At 43.2% G+C, this 22,391-nt stretch overlaps 1 protein-coding gene across 1 annotated transcript in view; it reads left to right on the plus strand.

The window, feature by feature from the left end:
- The window catches only part of SLTM (SAFB like transcription modulator), a 399,249-nt gene that overhangs the window by 371,508 nt on the left and 5,350 nt on the right, over window positions 1–22,391 (plus strand). Inside the window, 3 exon segments of the mRNA XM_029574499.1 lie at window positions 160–501; window positions 1,090–1,156; window positions 6,214–6,371. Of these exon segments, the coding sequence (XP_029430359.1) occupies window positions 160–501; window positions 1,090–1,156; window positions 6,214–6,371 (567 nt within the window).

The following is a 22,391-nucleotide window of genomic DNA, read 5'->3' on the forward strand; positions in this document are numbered from 1 at the left end:
TGAATGTTGAAATGTGATGTGGCAAATCCAAAAACATTCAGGCCTGTGATCCATAGGTCTTCCACATGCACAATGCAGTGAAACCATTTTGTAGAACATTTCAGTGGCTCATAAAACTTTGTCAAACTTGTGCAAATATATATATATATATATTGTCAGGCGGGAACGTTTTCTCAGTCCAGAAGATGCAAAAAAGGCTCGTGCAGGTGGACGAAGAGAGGAGCCAGGGTTTGAGCGCTATGCCAAAAACTTCAGTGACAGCAGGAGAAATGAGCCTCCACAACCAAGAAGTGAACTTCGTGACCCTGACAGGCGGGAAGTGAGAGACCGGGATGATAGGCGAACAGTGGTAATTAATGACAGACCTGGAACTGAGCGAGGAAGACTGAACAACCCGGACATACCCCATAGTCGTCATTCGCGGGAAACAGGTTCCAGTGCTGCAAGACAGGCAAACTGGAAGAATGAAAGTGGAATAACCAGAGAGAAACAGGATGTTAGGTAATTGAAAAAACTTGTCTCAAAAGCTACCTATATCTATGTTGGCCTTAGATTTTTGGAGAAAACGGTGAATGGCAAAGCTTAGTTTTTGTCTCTGAAGTGGGTGCACCCCTTTTCCTTGGAGCTTGGTTTATCCTTTTTTTTTTTCTCTTCTCCATGGGATATAACCTAGAACATATTGCACTTGGATATTTGATATGGTGCCACAGGACCGTTAAGTAATGGTTTTGAGGTTAGAGTACAAACATTAAAAAGCTAACTACAGAAAGGCATCTAGAGGGGAAATGTTATGGACTGCTCATTATATAGTGATCTTCCCTGATATTGAGGTGTATTTTATAAGTTGATCATGACAAGCTGTGGAATGATCATTCTTATCTGTCATGTAAACTAGTCTAGGCCTAGCATCATGGCATTTTTTATTTTTTATGCAAATAGTCATTCCTACTGGAAAAGGATCTGTAGGAAAAGATGGACTTCTATATTAAAACATTCTTGCATGTTTTCCCAATTAATAAGGTTACAAAAGTTTAATGGAAGTTACACATGGTAATATTAACACTCTTAACCTGATGATTCTCTTTACAGAGGTGAGAGATCTGGAAGAGATGCTGGGAGCCGTGGCGTAATTGGAGACAGAGCAGCTGGAGGACAGGTAAGCATGCAAAGTTCATTTTCCTAGCGTTTAGCTAAAAGGACTCAGGTCCATGCATTTTTCAGTTAAAATTTTTTCAGATGTCATTGCTGTTTTTATATTGTGACTGTAATAGAAAAAGATCCAGGTATTACATGATAGGTGGAGCTGTCTAGATAGCAGTCTTGAATTGCAGAGTGTTTGGGACTTTACATAAGAACATAAAAAGCCATACTGGGTCAGACCAAGGATCCATCAAGCCCAGCATCCTGTTTCCAACAGTGGCTAATCCAGGCCATAAGAATCTGGCAAGTACCCAAAAACTGTCTATTCCATGTTACCATTGCTAATGGCAGTGCCTATTCTCTAAGTGAACTTAATAGCACTTATCCAATCCTTATCCAATCCTTATCCAATCCTTTTTTAAACACCGCTATACTAACTGCACTAACCACATCCTCTGGCAACAAATTCCAGAGTTTAATTGTGCGTTGAGTAAAAAAGAACTTTCTCCGATTAGTTTTAAATGTGCCCCATGCTAACTTCATGGAGTGCCCCCTAGTCTTTCTACTATCCAAAAGAGTAAATAACCGATTCACATCTACCCGTTCTAGACCTCTCATAATTTTAAACATCTCTATCATATCCCCCCTCAGCCGTCTCTTCTCCAAGCTGAAAAGTCCTAACCTCTTTAGTCTTTCCTCATAGGGGAGCTGTTCCATTCCCCTTATCATTTTGGTAGCCCTTCTCTGTACCTTCTCCATCACAATTATTTCTTTTTTGAGATGCGGCGACCAGAATTGTACACAGTATTCAAGGTGCAGTCTCACCATGGAGCGATAGAGGCATTATGACATTTTCCGTTTTATTCACCATTCCCTTTCTAATAATTCCCAACATTCTGTTTGTTTTTTTGACTGCCGCAGCACACTGAACCGACGATTTCAATGTGTTATCCACTATGACGCCTAGATCTCTTTTTTGGGTTGTAGCACCTAATATGGAACCCAACATTGTGTAATTATTGCATGGGTTATTTTTCCCTATATGCATCACCTTGCACTTATCCACATTAAATTTCATCTGCCACTTGGATGCCCAATTTTCCAGTCTCATAAGGTCTTCCTGCAATTTATCACAATCTGTTTGTGATTTAACTACTCTGAACAATTTTGTGTCATCTGCAGATTTGATTATCTTACTCGTCGTATTTCTTTCCAGATTATTTATAAATATATTGAAAAGTAAGGCTCCCAATACAGATCCCTGAGGCACTCCACTGTCCACTCCCTTCCACTGAGAAAATTGTCCATTTAATCCTACTGTTTCCTGTCTTTTAGCCAGTTTGCAATCCACAAAAGGACATCGCCACCTATCCCATGACTACTTACTTTTTCCTAGAAGCCTCTCATGAGGAACTTTGTCAAACGCCTTCTGAAAATCCAAGTATACTACATCTACCGGTTCACCTTTATCTACTTGTTCATTAACTCCTTCAAAAAAGTGAAGCAGATTTGTAAGGCAAGACTTGCCTTGGGTAAAGCCATGCTGACTTTGTTCCATTAAACCATGTCTTTCTATATGTTCTGTGATTTTGATGTTTAGAACACTTTCCGCTATTTTTCTTGGCACTGAAGTCAGGCTAACGGGTCTGTAGTTTCCCGGATCGTCCCTGGAGCCCTTTTTAAATATTGGGGTTACATTTGCTATCCTCCAGTCTTCAGGTACAATGGATGATTTTAATGATAGGTTACAAATTTTTACTAATAGGTCTGAAATTTCATTTTTTTAGTTCCCTTAGAACTCTGGAGTGTATACCATCCGGTCCGGGTGATTTACTACTCTTCAGTTTGTCAATCAGGCCTACCACATCTTCTAGGTTCACTGTGATTTGATTCAGTCCATTTGAATCATTACCCATGAAAACCTTCTCCATTACCGGTACCTCCCCAACATCCTCTTCAGTAAACACCGAAGCAAAGAAATCGTTTAATCTTTCCGCGATGGCCTTATCTTCTCTAAGAGCCCCTTTAACCCCTCTATCATCTAACGGTCCAACTGACTCCCTCACAGGCTTTCTGCTTCGGATATATTTAAAAAAGCTTTTACTGTGAGTTTTTGCCTCTACAGCCAACTTCTTGTCAAATTCTCTCTTAGCCTTTCTTATCAATGTCTTACATTTAACTTGCCAACGTTTAAGCTTTATCCTATTTTCTTCTGTTGGATCCTTCTTCCAATTTTTGAATGAAGATCCTTTGGCTAAAATAGCTTCTTTCACCTCCCCTTTTAACTATGCCGGTAATCATTTTGCCTTCCTTCCACCTTTCTTAATGTGTGGAATACATCAAGACTGTGCTTCTAGAATGGTATTTTTTAACAATGAACCACGCCTCTTGGACATTTTTTACTTTTGTAGCTGCTCCTTTCAGTTTTGTTCTAACAATTTTTCTCATTTTATCAAAGTTTCCCTTTTGAATGTTTAGCACGAGAGGCTTGGATTTGCAAACTGTTCCTCTTCCAGTCATTAAATCAAATTTGATCATATTATGATCACTATTGATCATATTATGATCACTATTGCCAAGCGGCCCCACCACCTCACCATCTGTGAGAGACACAGAGTCCTGTGCTCCACTGAGAATTAGATCTAAAATTGCTCCCTCTGTTGTCTGTTCCTGAACCAATTGCTCCATAAAGCTATCATTTATTCCATCCTGGAATGTTATCTCGCTAGCATGTCCTGATGATACATTTACCCAGTCAATATTGGGGTAATTGAAGTCTCCCATTATTACTGCATTACCAATTTGGTTAGCTTCCCTAATTTCTCTTAGCATTTCACTGTCCATCTCACCATCTTGACCAGGTGGACGTAGTATACCCCTATCACTATAGTCTTCCCCGCCACACAAGGGATTTCTACCCATAAAGATTCAATTTTGTATTTAGTCTCATGCAGGATGTTTATCCTGTTGGACTCTATGCCATCCCGGACATAAAGTGCCACACCTCTTCCCGGTTGCTCCTCTCTGTCATTGCGAAATAATTTGTACCCCGGTATAGCAGTGTCCCATTGGTTATCCTCTTTCCACCATGTCTCTGAGATGCCAATTAAGTCTGTCATCATTCACTGCTGTACATTCTAATTCTCCCATCTTACTTCTTAGACTTCTGGCATTAGCATACAAACATTTCAAAGTTTGTTTTTTGTTTGTATTTTCATTCTGCTTTTTAATTGGTAGGGATAAGTTAGAATTTTTTAACTCAGGTGAGTTTTTAGTTACAGGCACTTGGACTATTTTTCTAATTATTGGAACCTCACTGTTGGGATGCCCTAATTCTAATGCATCATTAGTATCCTTTGAAGATAACTCTCTCCGAACCATGCGCTGCTGAGCGACTGTCGGCTTTCCCCTTTGCTCTAGTTTAAAAGCTGCTCTATCTCCTTTTTAAAGGTTAGTAGCTTTCCAGGATCATGCTTAGAGCAGACCCACCATTATGGTAATGTGATTTGTGAAAAAAAATTATTGCATTTATGATTCATTTTGGTCTTGCCATTTACCACAATGCATTTTTAATATACTGTATTTTTCATTCCATAAGACACCTGACCATAAGACGCACCTAGGATTCAGAGGGGGAAAATTAAAAAAAAAAATAATTTAAAAAATGGTGTGCTAAACCAGCTCTGTTCCCGGGTGTCTGTGTGTCTTATGGAGCAAATTAGGGGAGTGCATAAAAATTTTTTGTCCCCATTTCGTTTTCAGTTCTGGGAGGGCCATTTCGGTCCACTTCCCAGAACAGAAAACTGTCATTCTCTTTTCTGTGGGGACCCCATCCCAACCCTTTAAATTTAATTAACTACAAACCCCCCCCCCCTCCTGACACCCCCCCCCCCCCCCCCCCCCCCCAACGACCTGCCAAAAGTCCCTGGTGGTCCAGCAGGGGTCCGGGAGCGATCTGCACTTGGGCTGTCGGCTGCCAGTAATCAAAATGGCGCCAACGGTCCTTTGCCCTTACTATATCATAGGAGATTTTTTTTTAATATTCGCCCCACTTTTGGGGTGGGAGGGGTTGCATCTTACGGAGCGAAAAATACGGTAATAAATTTTTGGTCTCAAAATCAAAGGGCAGAACTGGAGTTTTTATATTAATGCTGTGCATGGAATGTAGTCTTGCTGTTTCTCATCTGACTTACAATTCAGATTTGATTATCTCCTTCACCTCATGAATCCAGAAAGCCTATTACAACAAAAAAACCACAATAGCAACTTTACTTAAAATACATATAACCACAACATTTAAAGCAAAAAGATAGTACACATTTTTTAACAAAACCCTCTTTCGCCCCATTTCCCTCACAAACCTTGAAACTCATATCACACCCCCACCCTCTTAATCTTCTTTCTTGCACAAACAACCCCCTCTGAAAAAGAGAAGCATTGATAGAATACCTCCATCCTGACCAAATCCCTGTAGTCCACAAGTTCTGCCCCCTTACAGGTTACATGAAAACTTGCTGGAAGAGCTGGGTCTTCACCTTCTAATGAAATGTTAAGATTAATTCTTACCAAATATCCAGTGCAATAGCACTTCACAACACAGAAGCAAAACACATTTTCTCATACATGTTGATAGTGGGAATGTTGGTTCTGACAACAGTGCTTACTAAAAAGACTTCGATTTCCATGACTCATGTATGATTTCCCCAAGGTTTCTGATTTGTAGTCTTTACATAACTTTTCATGCTATTGAAGACAAAAGGTAAACAGCTTCAAAGACTGAGGACTCTGTGCTATTCTTGCATGGGTTATTTGTGAGATACAAGAATTGATCCATTCGACTTAATTCTCGTGAACCAAAAACCCAAGCCAATCTCCAGTGTTTTGTGCTTCTGCCAAGCCAGCTAGTGCAAAAAATATTTCTTTGAGGTATACCACATTTCCCAGAGCTGTTAAGCTGAGGAATAGTTTATCAAATGAGACAAGTTTTATTTGAAGTTTATTTCTAGTTTATATAAAAATAACTTGCAAAGAATACAAGTCATCTTGAAAAACAACTTATATTTTGTATCCCAGCATTTTGGTGAAAGTAGGCAAGTTGTGGAACGTCATGGTCGTGACAGTAGTGGACCAAGAAAGGAATGGCATGGACCTAGTTCACAAGGCAGTGGATATCATGATGCAAGGAGAATGGGAGATGGACGTGCTGGAGGCATAATGTCTCCACATTCAAGGTAAGGAAGTTTTGTTTGAAGTAATAGCTGATTTTTAGCACTTTTCAACACAGCAGAAAATTACTTTTACAGTGATTCAATCAATTTGTCAAGACACAAGATAATTTTCCTCTCAGTGCACAGATCAGGGTCAGATTTATGATGGTCCTGGAATTTATCCTATTGAAAATCGCCTAATTTTGATGAGGCTAAGGTAATTTTCAATGTGATCATATTATTCTCCCAGGATAAGCAGGATGGTAGTCCTCACATATGGGAGACGTCATTAGGCGGAGCCCAATTACGGAACACTTTTGTCAAAGTTTCTAGAAACTTTGACTGGCACACTGAGCATGCCCAGCATGCCAAAATCACCCGGAACTTGGGAGTTTGGATTGATTCAAATTTATCACTTACACTACACATCACTAAGGTTGTGAAAAATTCATTCTTTAAGTTACATGTGGTAAAAAGATTAAGACCCTTATTATTTTTCAATGATTTCAGATCAGTCTTGCAAGCCTTAATTCTTTCTGGTATAGACTATATTGTAATGGCCTATATTTAGGCTTACCCGAATCCACCATTAAACCGCTTCAAATTATTCAAAATTCTGCAGCGAGACTACTTACAGCTACTCCAATGAGGCAACACATTTCCCCAGTTTTACAGAAATTACATTGGTTGCCGGTAAAGTATCGAATAAAATACAAGATTCTTAATCTTATTCACTCGCTACTAAACAATATTGATTCTACCTGGCTCTGTTCCGAACTCAGAATTTATAAACCTCCTAGGGATCTTAGATCAAAAGGAAGAAATCTCCTAGAAGTCCCTTCAGTAAAAAAGGCCGCCTTAAACGTCACCAGACATAGAGCATTCTCAGTTGCGGGACCCATATTGTGGAACGCCTTGCCTGACCATTTAAGGCAAATTTATAATAAAAAAATAATTTTAAAAAGCCTTAAAAACTCATTTTTTCAAAGAAGCCTTCATTACTCCATATACTATTTAGAAAGGTTAGTCGTTTAGCTGTCAACCAATATCAAATAAGTTGCAAACTGTAGTTTTTTATTTAAGTTTCTTTTTATAAATTAATGTTAAGTTACATCCGTTTTTTTAAATTTTTGGTTTGTTGGATTTGATCATGATGTTTTAATGTAATTTTGGTTTTTATTTTAATTAGTAAGTTTTATTTCATATCCGTTTTTATTTTATTTTCTATAAACTTACTTTATTTTAAATTTTCTTTTGAAAATATTGTAAACCGCTTCGGTCATTTCTAGTATTTGGTGAAACGGTATATAAATGTATTAAATAAATAAAGTAAATAAATGATGCAAGTCAGTTTATTTTTGCAGCACTACTATAGTTCTAATTGTTCTTCTTACACGTTCATGCACGTTCTACCTTTTTAACAGGTTTATTTTTAATTTGATCTAGTCATTAGTTGATAAAGTGTGTTTACGCATGATATACTATGAAAATTGTAGCGACAGCCATTCATTCTGCTTTGATATCGATAATACTGAGGGATTGCAGGTGGCACCCCGGGTTATATGGGAGGTGCTTTTCAGCTTTTCTCTGACTCCATCTGCTGGAGGGGAGGCATTACCCAGCAGTCTGGACTGATCCTTGGGACTACAGGAACGAAAATTAACAGGTAAGAACTAATTTTCCTTTCGATCTGGTCACTAAAGAGGACAAGACGTTTTCTGGAGGGTCTAGGTCGTAAAATCTTCCGGGGATCCATGTTGGTGTCACATATTAGCGGTATTAAGATCCTCTGCCTTGCTGTGTCCGGGGAACGGTGTCCCGAGCCCTGGTCCTCAATAGGATGGACTGTTCTGTTCTCTGGCAAGGTTTCAAAATCCAGAAGCCGACTGGTGGAGCTGGTGGAGCTGGTGTGATCTGGATATCAGTTGTTGACGTGTACGAGCTTTTTGGTTGGTCTCATGCGGGTGCTGGTTAAAACTTGTGTGAGTGGTAAAAGGTCCTTCTAGTATCCCTCTTCGCTGGTTTTCTAGCCGAGGAGGGAGGATTTGCAAGAAATGTAGAGCTGTCACAGGGTCTCACGGTGGTCTTGCAATTGAGGCACTGTCTGCTGGACCTTGTGCATGAAGAGATGATCTGTGGTGCATACAGATTAGCTAGTTTATCTTGGACTTCAGGCCATAAATCAGGGGACGTAAGCCAGGTTCACAATCTAGCACTGAGTCCTGTTGCTGTCAACGGGAGGACGTTTCGAAGTAATCACATGTTCGAACTTCATGTTGATGGCATTGAGGTTTCCTCAGTGTTGTGTCAAACATAGCTGATAAACAGCATTTCCTGCTTCCAAGGAAAACAGGCGCCCTCCACCCATCCTGGACCTCTGAAATCTCAACAAATTTTTTCAGAAAGAAAAGTTCAGTATGGTGTCCCTCAGCACCATGCTTCCCTTACTACAAGGAGATTGTCTCTATTCTCTGGACCTTCAATACGCTTTACAGTGAGTCAACAGCATTTTCAATTCCAAGTTCTGCCATTCGAACTAGCTTCGACACCTCGTGTAGTACACCAAATGCCTAGTAGTGATTGCCGCTCATCTATGAAAAAACAGCATTCATGTGTTTCTTCTCCTGAACGACTGCCTGATAAGGAGTCAATCCAAACAAGGAACTCTAAATTCTCTGACTCACTATAAATCTACTAAATTTGCTGGGATTTCTGATCAGCTACCATAAATCCCATATGGATCAGTCTCATCTCCTTGCCTCCATCGGACCAGATCTGGACACTACAGTCCAAAAGGCCTCCCTGCCCAACAACCGCGCAGACATCCTATCAAACTGTCCACATCTCTGCGCGCTTGCAACATAGCCTCAGCCCATCAATTCTTCCCATTGCTGGGCAGCATGGCTTCCACGGTCCATGTCACTCCTGTGGCCAGACTAGCCATGGGAAAAACTCAGTGGACTTTAAAATTTCAGTGGCTCTAAGCCGTTTAACCACTTTCATCCCTGATCCATGTCACCGATCCAGTAACCAATTCCTCAGGTGACCTTGGCCACGGTCGCATCCATCTTGGGTTGGGGAGCTTGTATTAACACCCTCCAAACCCAAGATGTGTAGACTCCCCTCGAACAGTCTCAGATCAGCTTCCTGGAGCTTCAAGCCATATATTATGCCCTTTATGCCTTCAAACACTGAATCACACAAAACTGTGTGTATACAGACAACATAGTGGCAGTGTGATACTCAGAACAAGCAGGGACGCACAGGCTCTTATTGGCTCTACTAGCAAGCCGTGCAGATCTGGGCCTGGGCCCTTGCCTACTCCATTCATCTCCGGGCCACTTATCTAACAGGCATACCGAACGTACTAGCAAACCATCTCAATCGATGTCTCCATCTCCACGTGTGGTGTCTCAAACCTTGTGTAGCGAGCAAAATCTTCTAGCGCTGAGGTCAACCAACCTCTTTGTGTCCAAATTGAACCACAAAGTGGACAGATTCTGCTCCCTACACAGGCAATGACACGCACTAGCCATGGACACCTTTGCTCGCCCCTGGAACAAAGGCCTCCTATATACGTCTCCTCCGATGCCGCTCATAGCCAAAAAGCTCTCCTGAAGCTACAGCAGAACAGGGGTTTAATGATTCTCATAACACCATAATGGCCTCAAGTATGCTTCCCCATACTTCTTGACCTATCAGTCCAGGAATCAATTTGCCTGTCCACAGCTCAGTCTCATAACACAAAATCACGGAAATTTATACCATCCAAACATTCAGATCTTTTCACTAATGTTTTTCAGGTACTTGTAGCTTCACGAACACCATCCACATGTAAATCTTACCATTCGAAATTGACAGGATTTACCAAATGGTGAACACAAATGTATTGGCCCCTTTTCCTGCCCCACTCCATCTCTATTAGGCTATATAGGGTACCTTTCGGATTCTGGTCTCCAGACATCCTCTGCACAGGTACACCTCAGTGCCATTTCAGCGTACCACCAGGGCGTAGGGGATGCCCTGATAATGGCACAACCCCTTATGAGTCTGCTTATGGGCTTTCTACAACTTAAGCCACCTCTACGATCACCGGTTACGGAATGGGACCTAAATGTGCTCACAAGGCTCATGCGTTCCCCATTTGAGCCTTTGCCATAAAAAAATTCTAACATGGAAAATTCTTTTCCTCGTAGCCATTACATCTGCTAAAAGGGTCAGTGAGTTACAAGCCCGTGTTGCATACTCACCCTATACTAGGTACCTCCGTGACTGAGTGGTCCTCTGTACTCACCTTAAATTTCTTTCTAAAGTGGACAGTCTCTCCCCTTACTCAGTCTATAGTCTGCCTACTCTTTTCCCAAGGCCTCACTCTCACCAGGGCGAGAGGTTTTTGCACACCTTGGACTGTAAGCGTGCACTTGCATTCTATCTAGACTGCACTGCAGTCCATAGGAAATCCACCCAAATCTTTTTCTTTTGATAAAAACAAGCTGGGAGTTGCAGTGGGCAAGCAAACTTTCTCTCCAACTGGCTAGCAGACTGTATTGAATTCTGCTATGAGAAAGCAGGCCTTCCTCTCCAGGGGTGAGTGAAGGCACATTTTGTAAGGGCCATGGCAACATCGGTAGCACACTTATCATTCATTACCAATCGCCGACATCTGCTAGGCTGCGACACACATTCGCAGCCCACTCTGCTTAGATAAGGAAGGCCATCAAGACTTGCCTTTGGACAATCTGTCTTGAAAGATTTTTTTTCCAGTATAATGCCCAACTCCTTCCACAACCACCTGCTGTGATTTCAGGCTGCCTTATCATTGCCAATAGCACTCCGTAAGAACATAAGAAATTGCCATGCTGGGTCAGACCAAGGGTCCATCCAGCCCAGCACCCCGTTTCCAACAGAGGCCAATCCAGGCCACAAGAACCTGGCAATTACCCAAACACTAAAGATCCCATGCTACTGATGCAATTAATAGCAGTGACTATTCCCTAAGTAAACTTGATTAATAGCAGGTAATGAACTTATTCAATCCTTTTTTAAACCCAGCTACACTAACTGCACTAACCACATCTCCTGGCCACAAAGAGTTTAATTGTGCGTTGAGTGAAAAGAAATTTCTCCGATTAGTTTTAAATGTGCCACATGCTAACTTCATGGAGTGCCCCCTAGTCATTTTATTATCCGAAAGATTAAATAACTGATTCACATTTATCCGTTCTAGACCTCTCATGATTTTAAACACCTCTATCATATCCTCCCTCAGCTGTCTCTTCTCCAAGTGGAACAGTCCTAACCTCCTAAGTCTTTTCTCATAAGGGAGCTGTTCCATCCCCTTTAAAATTTTAGTCGCCCTTCTCTGTACTTTCTCCATCGCAGCTATCTTTTTTTGAGATGCAGCAACCAGAATTGTACACAGTATTCAAGGTGCGATCTCAGCATGGAGCAATAGAGGCATTATGACATTTTTCCGTTTTGTTAACCTTTCTAATAATTCCCAACATTCTGTTTCCTTTTTTGACTGCTGCAGCACACTGAACCGACGATTTAAATGTGTTATCCACTATGATGCCTAGATCTTTCTTGGGTGGTAGCTCCTAATATGAAACCTAAAATTGTGTAACTATAGCTTGGATTATTTTTCCCTATATGTATCACCTTGCACTTATCCACATTGTTTCATCTGCCAGTTTGATTACATCACTCATCGTATTCCTTTCCAGATCATTTATAAATATATTGAAAACACGGGTCCCAGTACAGATCCCTGAGGCACTCCACTGCCCACTCCCTTTCACTGAGAAGGTAAGTAATTTCTCCATTGTTCCTTCAGAACCCTGGGGTGTATACCACCCAGTCCAGGTGGTTTACTACTCTTTTTTTGTCAATCAGTCCTACCACATCTTCCAGGTTCAGCATGATTTGGTTCAGTTGATCTGAATCATCACCCATGAAAACCTTCTCTGGAACGGGTATCTCCCCAATATCCTCTTCAGTAAGCACTGAAGCAAAGAAATAGTTTATCCTCTCCACGATGGCCTTATCTTCTCTAAGTGCCCCTTTAACCCCTCGATCATCTAACAGTCCAACTTACTCCCTCACAGGCTTTCTGCTTCAGATATATTTTAAAAAGTTTTTACTGAGTTTTTGCCTCTGGCCAACTTCTTTTCAAATTGTATCTTGGCCTGTCTTATCAATGTCTTACATTTAACTTGCCATTGCTTATGTTTTATCCTATTCTGTTGGATCCTTCTTCCAATTGTTGAATGAAGATCTTTTGGCTAAAATAGCCTCGTTCACTTCACCTTTTAACCATACCAGTAGTCGTTTTGCCTTTTTTCCACCTTAATGTGTGGAATACATCTGGACTGTGCTTCTAGGATGGTATTTTCTAACAATGTCCTCGCCTCTTGCACACTTTACCTTTGTTGGTGCTCCTTTCAGTTTTTTTCTAACTATTTTTCTCATTTTATCAAAGTTCCTCTTTTGAAAGTTAGAGCCATGGATTTTCTTACTGCCCCCCCCCTTCCAGTCATTAATTCAAATTTGATCATATTATGATCACTATTGCCAAACGGCCCAACCACCGTTTCCTCATTCACCAAATCTTGTGCTCCACTGAGAATTAGATCTAAAATTGCTTAACCAATTGCTCCATAAAACTCAAGTATTCCATCCAGGAAATTTATCTCTAGCATGTCCCAGTGATACATTTACCCAGTCAATATTGGGGTAATTGAAATCTCACATCAAACGAAAAGTGCAGGGAGAGGGTCAATCCTGACAAAAGACTCCAAATGGATTTCAAAGTTGATAAAGATTTTTATCCCAGGACAAGCAGGATGCTAGTCCTCACATATGGGTGACGTCATCCACGGAGCCCTTAAGCGGGAAAACTTCTGGCAAGTTTCTAGAAGTTTTAAACTGGCTGCCTGAGGCTACTGAGCATGCTCGGCATGCCATGATATTTCCTGCCACAGGGGTCTCACTCCAGTCTTCTTTTTTCCGCGCTGCTAGCTGCATCGCGGTTTCCAGGAGCCTGTGAGTTACCTCACAACAATCTAAAAAATTTTTCAAACTTCTTCCCTTTACGGGTCTTACTCGGTTTGTCACCGGCTGGTGACAAACATCCTACTTTCTTCACGAAGAAGGAATCCGAAATCATCGACGGATGTCGACCGAAAAAACTTCCGGATTTAAAAAATGTCCGGCCTGCAACCGGACTATGTCCATCACCGACCCGCACGTCGAGTGCGTCCGTTGTTTGGGAGGAGACCACGACATCGCTTCTTGTGCCCAGTGTCAAGAAATGACGGCGAAAGGTAGGAAGCTTCGCCATGAAAAAATGGCTCAGATTTTTCAAATCAGAGCACCGACATCGCCATCGACCTCGACTAGATCTTCCCCGATAGGCGTATCGAAGAAGATACTTCTCAAGAAAAGAGTCCAACAAGGTTCGGGAGATGCTTCCTCGCCAACCCCGTCTGTGGCATCGTCCAGATCCGTTTCTGAGATTCGTACCAAACATAAACACCGGAGACATCACGCGATTCCTCCGTTGCCACCGCCGGAAGAACCGGTGGCTAAACAGCGGAAGTTGTCATCGACCTCGGTAATCCCTGCAGAGGAATCGACACCGTCGACATCCGTGACGGACTTAACAGCCTTGATTAAGAAGCTTGTCGCCGATGCCATGAAAGAAGCCATCCCGGCGGCATCTCCAACACCGGCCCTGGTAGGACCGATGCCGACCTACGGGTCGATGCCGACTCCTCAGTCGATGCCGGCCATCGGGCCGATGCCGATGACTCCATCGATGCCGACTACCGAGTCGATGCCTTCCTCGATATCGATGCCGGTGCCATCGTCCATATCGATGCCAGTGCCGATGCCAACGTCATCGTCCATACCGATGCCAATCTCGGTGCCGATGACTGCTGCAGCTCTATCAATGCCGATGGACGTGCCCAGCTGCTCTTCAACGATGCCTGCTGCTCGATCGATGTCAGCAGCCTCATCGTCGATGCAAATCGCACATCCTTCGATGGAATCGACTAATTTACATTCTTCAATGTCCACAAGTGCTTCCAGACCAATCTCCTCATTGATTCCCATCTCCATGTTCTCCTTTCTCACTACTTCACTTTCTACGGCTGCACAACCAGCTCCACATTATACCTTAGCTCCTTCTGCAGCTTCAAGCCGGGGAAAAAAGGCAGCAGGAAAATCCAAGCATCCAGAGATTCCCTCTGAGAAAAGACTACATGCTATCCTTACCAAAAGATATCATGATCTTTTATCTTCCTTGCCTTCATACCCTGCGGAAGAAAGTGATACCAGTGATGCGGTACCGGACATCCAGGATCCTTTACCAGGACCCTCTGGAGTTGCTCCATCTACAATTCCAAGCCATCCTTCATATCCTCAACCAGCGGATACATGGTCTGATACACAATCGGAGTATTCTTCAGAGGAATTTTTATCAGAAGGTACTCCGCCACAGACCAAGAAGCAATCCCCTCCTGAGGATTTGTCTTTTGCTTCTTTCGTTCAAGAAATGTCGGAATCCATCCCTTTTCAACTTCAGGCAGAGAAGGATGACAGACAGCAAACACTGGAGATTCTACAATTTGTAGATCCCCCAAAACATAACCTAGCAATTCCAGTACATGAAGTACTACTCCAACTTCAACAACGGATTTGGGAGCACCCATGTACAACACCGGGAGTTAATCGTAGAATTGATTCTACATATTTAGTCCAAGCAGCCCCAGGCTTTGAGAAGCCACAACTACCACACAGTTCATTAGTTGTGGAATCTGCGCAAAAGAAATCAAGAAGGTCCAGAACTCACGCTTCTATCCCTCCTGGGAAAGATAACAGATTCCTAGACCTTATGGGGCGTAAGATTTACCAGGGAGCGATGCTAAATTCGAAAATTGCTGCGTACCAACTGTATATGACGCAGCATCAAAGAAACCTGTGGAAGCAGATTGAGGAATTTCTACCCTCTCTCCCTCAACAGCAGCAGGAGGCAGCACAACAGATTGTGCAGAAAGGTCTGGATGCGGGCAAGCATGAGGTGCGAGCGGCGTATGACGCGTTTGAGACTTCTTCCAGAACGGCAGCTTCAGGCATCAGTGCTCGAAGATGGGCCTGGTTGAAGGCGTCGGACCTACGTCCAGAGGTCCAGGATAAACTAGTGGACTTGCCTTGCCTGGGCGACAACTTGTTCGGAACAAAAGTACAAGATGCCGTAACGCAGCTTAGAGAGCACTCTGAAACATTAAAGCAGCTCTCTACGTTGTCCCATGACACTCCTACTCACCCTGCCCGCAGGCCGCCACGGCGAGACACCAGACGACCTTTCTTTAGGCCGAGAAGGTATTACCCCCAGACCTCAAGACCACGCTCTACAAGGCCTCCACAGCGCCCTCAGCAGAGACAGCAGAGAGCTGCAAGGCCACAGCCTCCGCCCCAAACTGCTTCCACCTCTGGCTTTTGAAAGCAGTCCCGGAGAACAGAGCCAACCAAACCCCTTTCCAGATTTACCAGTAGGGGGAAGGATTTCCCACTTTTACAACGATTGGGAAAATATCACCACAGATCAATGGGTCTTATCCATAGTTCATCAGGGTTACCACCTAGACTTCACAGCTCCCCCGCAGGAGTTTCCACCACAAAACTCCTATCTCGAACACATCCCTCAATTACAAATGGAATTATCTACTCTTCTGAAAGCAAGAGCTGTGGAACACGTACCACACTCACAGAAGGGAAGAGGATTCTATTCCCGGTATTTCCTCATTCCAAAGAAAACCGGAGGACTTCGTCCCATTCTAGATCTCAGAAATCTCAACAAATTTCTAAGAAAAGAAAAATTCAGAATGGTATCCTTAGGCACCATTCTTCCTCTCATACAAAAGGGGGATTGGCTTTGTTCTCTGGATCTCCAAGACGCTTATACTCACATACCTATTTTCCCACCTCATCGCAAGTACCTAAGATTCAAGGTGGGACACCAGCATTTCCAATACAGAGTCCTACCATTCGGCCTAGCCTCAGCTCCCAGAGTATTCACAAAATGCCTAGCAGTAATAGCAGGACATTTGCACAAACAGGGTGTTCATGTCTTCCCTTATCTAGACGATTGGCTAATAAAAAGTCAATCTCAACAAGGGGCGCTTACTTCTCTACATTACACAATAAAGGTACTGCACAAACTGGGATTTCTCATCAATTATCAAAAATCCCACCTGCAACCATCTCATCTACTCCAATACATAGGAGCAGAATTAGACACAAACCTCGCACAAGCTTTTCTTCCAGGAGACCGTGCACAAACACTGTCCCAGTTGGCGTACTCCATGTCCACACAACCGCAAGTGACAGCTCATCAGTTTCTAATCTTACTAGGCCACATGGCATCAACGGTTCATGTCACTCCGATGGCACGACTTGCCATGCGACTTACCCAATGGACTCTTCGGTCGCAATGGATCCAAGCCATTCAACCACTTCATTCTCCCATCCAAGTAACCCACCAACTTCGCTCATCGCTAAACTGGTGGACAATCAAGGACAATTTACGCAAGGGCCTGCCTTTCCAAAAGCCGATCCCTCAGATAACGTTAACTACAGATGCATCCACCTTGGGATGGGGAGCTCATGTAAACTCTCTTCAAACTCAAGGAACTTGGACAAAACTCGAAGCCACATATCAAATCAATTTTCTGGAACTTCGAGCTATACGTTATGCGCTGCATGCGTTCAAGGACTGCCTTTCACACAAGACTGTGTTAATCCAAACAGACAATACGGTTGCCATGTGGTACATCAACAAACAGGGAGGTACGGGCTCGTATCTCCTTTGTCAAGAAGCTGCGCAAATTTGGGACTGGGCCTTGAATCACTCAATATTGCTACAGGCCACTTATCTAGCAGGAATTCAAAATGTGCTAGCAGACCGACTCAGTCGGCAATTCCAACCACACGAGTGGTCTCTGAATCCCTCGATAGCGACCAAGATATTCCAACGTTGGGGACAGCCAACAACAGACCTCTTTGCGTCGCACCTGAACCACAAGGTGACCAACTTCTGTTCCCTGCACAAACAGAAGCACCAACCAGCCGAGGACGCCTTTGCTCGCCCTTGGAACTCAGGCCTACTCTATGCATATCCTCCCATACCGCTTATCACCAAGACACTGGTGAAGCTACAACAGGACAAGGGGACCATGATACTCATAGCCCCATATTGGCCTCGACAGGTATGGTTTCCCACGCTGCTAGACCTTTCAGTCAGGGATCCAATACGTCTGGGAATAGCTCCCAATCTCATTACTCAGGATCAGGGTCGGTTGTGCCATCCCAACCTTCAGTCCCTATCCCTGACAGCATGGATGCTGAAAGCTTAATCTTACAACCACTCCATCTTTCAACAAATGTTTCCCAAGTGCTTATAGCTTCCCGCAAACCTTCCACGAGAAAAAATTACTCTTTCAAATGGAAACGGTTCACATTCTGGTGCAAGCAAAATCATACAGATCCTTTTACTTGCCCCACATCTACTCTTCTAGATTATTTGTACCATCTTTCAAACTCTGGTCTTCAGACATCGTCAATCAGAGTACATTTGAGTGCAATCTCCGCTTACCATAACAAGATAGGAGATGCACCTATATCCACACAACCTCTCGTCAGTAGATTCATGAGAGGTCTAACACATCTTAATCCACCAATTCGGCCTCCAGCTACACAATGGGACCTGAATCTGGTTTTAACAGGACTAATGCGTTCTCCTTTCGAACCCATTGATTCCTGTGATCTTAAATTCCTCACATGGAAGACTATTTTCCTCATAGCCATCACATCAGCTAGAAGGGTTAGTGAGTTACAAGCACTTGTCACATATGAACCTTATACAAAGTTCCTCCATGACAGAGTGGTTCTCCGAACGCATCCGAAATTCCTTCCTAAGGTAGTTACGGAATTCCATTTAAATCAAACAATAGTCTTACCCACATTCTTTCCAAAGCCTCACTCTCACCAGGGGGAAAGAGCTTTGCACACTTTGGACTGCAAACGTGCGTTGTCCTATTACTTGAATCGCACTACGTCCCTCAGAACATCCAATCAGCTTTTTGTCTCTTATGACCCAAATAAGCCTGGTAGAGCAGTGGGAAAACATACTTTATCCAATTGGTTAGCAGACTGCATACAATTTTGCTATGCAAAAGCAGGCCTTCCTCTCCAAGGGCGAGTAAAGGCACACTCAGTAAGAGCAATGTCAACCTCGGTAGCACACTTTCGTTCAGTGCCAATCATTGACATTTGTAAAGCAGCAACATGGAGTTCTCTTCACACTTTTGCAGCTCATTACTGTTTGGACAAGGAAGGACGACAAGATTCAGCCTATGGACAATCTGTCTTAAAGAACTTGTTTCCAGCTTAATCCCAACTCCTTCTACATCCACTCTGCTGTGATCTTCGGCTGACTCATTTTCTTCAACAAAGCATCACTGCTACCTGACTCAGCCTCTAGCTTGCTAATCACCCATATGTGAGGACTAGCATCCTGCTTGTCCTGGGATAAAGCAAAATTGCTTACCTTGTAATAGGTGTTATCCCAGGACAGCAGGATGTAGTCCTCACGGAACCCGCCCGCCACCCCGCGGAGTTGGGCCTCAGACTTTATTATTTTATTTTGCTTACGCTTATTGCTACATACAAGACTGGAGTGAGACCCCTGTGGCAGGAAATATCATGGCATGCCGAGCATGCTCAGTAGCCTCAGGCAGCCAGTTTAAAACTTCTAGAAACTTGCCAGAAGTTTTCCCGCTTAAGGGCTCCGTGGATGACGTCACCCATATGTGAGGACTACATCCTGCTGTCCTGGGATAACACCTATTACAAGGTAAGCAATTTTGCTTTATTCATTTATGAGGCAACTCCACTGATTCAAATCCCAAGCAATGCTTTACGGCGTCCCCCGACACGGTCCCGTGTTTCGCCTAGGGCTGCATCGGGAGGGTAACACCAACAGGGTTTCTCAATAGGAAGGCTGACAGCTAGGTTTTCTGAATTCTGACAGGGAGCGCACTAACCCTAGACGCTGTCAGGTATTTCGAGTCTTTTGTCAGGATTGACCCTCTCCCTGCACTTTTCGTTTGATGTGAGATTATCTTAAAGTGCAGTCTGCTCTGATATACTTTTGGTAATTGAAATCTCCCATTACTGCCCTATCAATTTGGTTAGCTTCCTTAATTTCTCTTAGCATTTCACTGTCCGTCTCACCATCTTGGTGAGATGGACGATAATATACTCCTATCACTATACAGTGGACCCTCGAGTTACAACTGGCTTGACATACGAACAACTTGGGTTACAACCAAAATTTTTGTTTTGTTACAACCTGAATGCCGGCCAAGGCCATGTGTATCCACTTGTGCATGTGGTTGCTTCTAATTGGGGTTTTTTTTCCTGCAAATTGCGCTTTTTTTGGGCTTGGTGGGTGGGACTTCTGCTGTTGCAGTGATTGGCTGCTGCTGCCTATGAGGCCTGTCCATCTCGGGTGCACCCAGAGCTGCAAATGTTCACAGGAGCACATAGGCAGACCGGCACGGCATTTCAGCAAGCAACAGCATCACTGGTGACCAAGGAAGATTCTGTGCAGCAGCAGAAAGTGTAGCACTCACCTGGCTACAGCAAGGTATCAGGAGGGGAGGAATGAGTATGCTGGGAGGGGGAAATGAGTGTTTGGGGGCCAGAGATGTGCTCTGAGGGGGAGGGGGAATCCTCCCCCTCCTCTCCTTCCTCCCTTTTTGCAAGCCAAAGATGTCAACTTGAATGGTGAGTACAGTATGAAATTGTTTCTGGTAGGCTAGGCACATTTTATAACTTTTTGGTGATGTCACTAGGTGTTTCTGGTAATTACGCACGTTATAAAATCCTTTTTTATTATGAAAATGTTAGGTAAGGGATGCATTGGGAGGTTCGGAACGCATTATGGGTATTTCCATTATTTCTTATGGAAAAAATAGTCTTGACTTAAAACCAGTCCTCTGGAATGAATTGAGTTCGTAAGTCAAGGGTCCGCTGTATTCTTCTACAATATCACAGTAGTGCCTTCCTATAGTGGTGCGTTTACATGCATAAGTGCCTTTGGAAGTTAAAGAATCAGGAAACTGTTTCAAATCAGGATAAATCACTTTTAATGTTCACATTGTTGAGGGAGAAAAACATGGGAAAAATGTAATTAGATCTACTTAAAAAGCATCTAACACCTCAGCTTATTCTTCATCCGTGGTGCTTGGAGCCAGCAGATTGACTTGGTTAGGGCATCCAGCCTGAGAGAAGGATATAGATGATTGGCATATGTCCCTTGTAATGAGGAAAATTTGTTTGGCAACAGTCAAAAATTGTAGACCTCCATAAAGACTGTTGCTCCACTCTCCAATCTCCCTTTGGCAATGGAATTAATCAGTGGAGCTCAAACAACCTTACCTTTATAGAAGATACTTCCATTAGAGGAGAAGATATAGGCCACATTCAAGACTGTCACAAACCCAAGAGCAGCTGCATTATCAATGTAATAGGCAAAGAGGCAGGAAACCACCAAGTCCTAATCCACTGTCCTGTCGAAAGCTCCATCTTTTTGAGAAATTTCAGCACAAATTCTTCCAAATACAGCTTGTCATTCATTGCCATTGGGGGGGAGGGGGGCTCACTTTCTCCAGTCATATTTGGTATGAAATAATTAGTGACAAATTTTGCATGGTCGATAATTGAGCATGGTTATCACCTCCATTTTGTTGGAAATTCCACCAAGCTATCTCATCTCAAATTTACCTCCAAATGCCAGCACAATTTTTATATCAAAAAGCTCTGTTCGGGGGGAAGCGAGCGAGAGTGAAGGAGGGGGTCGTTGCCCTCCCCGAGTCCTACCAGGTGCCGAGGACCCCGTGGAACCATCTGCCGGCAGGAAGTGCTGGAGGCGCGGCTGAGTGACGTCAGCAAGGGCGTCCCCCCACCGACGATAAGAACAGCGGAAGTGCGGCGCACCACCGCCGCCGGCGCGCCTCCTAAGCCGCGCGCTTGGTCCGGCTTAGTCCGGAGGAGTCCGGAGTCCGGCGTCTATCCTTTACATTTTACGAGTGATTAACTATTTCCTATTCATGGGCAGGAAAAGGAAGGCAAAAATCTTTACATCTTCACCAGTGCCATAAGATCGCACCGGCCCCATGGACCACCATGTCACTCGACTGGTGGAAAAGCCACAAGAGGACAGTTTGGGAGCTGTGTCCTTGGTCTCCCTTAGTCCTGGCGACGGACCTTCTTCTCCACCCCAACCGAATCCAGAAACACCAGGAGAAACAGCAATCAATCTGGTAGGAGCAGTCTATGGGGGGTCAGGAAGACTACAACAACCTGACACCTCTAAGACTGAAGATATAAGACCTTCCTTATCTTTGGAAGTATCTAAAGTTAAGCTACCAGTTGATATACAATGTAGTATGGACCCGGTAGCAATACCGGATAATTTTACATTGGCTGATTTAAGGCGAATGATATCACGGCTTGATCATAATGTTGTCTTGATGAATAACTCCTTGTCCACAGTAATTAATGCAAATAGGGAGTTAATAGAAGTACATACTAAGAAAATTACTCAATGTGAGAAAGATGTTAATGTTTTGTCTAAGGTACAATTAATGCAGAATTCTGGCAATGTGTTTATTCGTGATAGCATAGTCATGCATAAAGAAATTGAACATATAGAAAATGTTAAGATCTAAAAATCTAAGAATTACAAATTTTCCTTTAACACACTTATTATCTCCGGAAGAGATGTTTAAAAATTCTTGAGAGAAATATTACTTTATGAAGATAAAGCTATCCCAAAGGTATCTAGAATATTTTATTTTCCCTTTAAAAGAACTAAAAAGGAGGAAGAAAATGTGGGTACAGAAACACCTTCTAGTATAGGGGTATCTACATTTTTGGAAGAATCCCTTGACATAATTAACAAGAGAGCTACCC

The sequence above is a fragment of the Rhinatrema bivittatum genome, chromosome 13, assembly GCF_901001135.1.
Source record: "Rhinatrema bivittatum chromosome 13, aRhiBiv1.1, whole genome shotgun sequence".
In the NCBI taxonomy this organism is placed as follows: Eukaryota; Metazoa; Chordata; class Amphibia; order Gymnophiona; family Rhinatrematidae; genus Rhinatrema; species Rhinatrema bivittatum.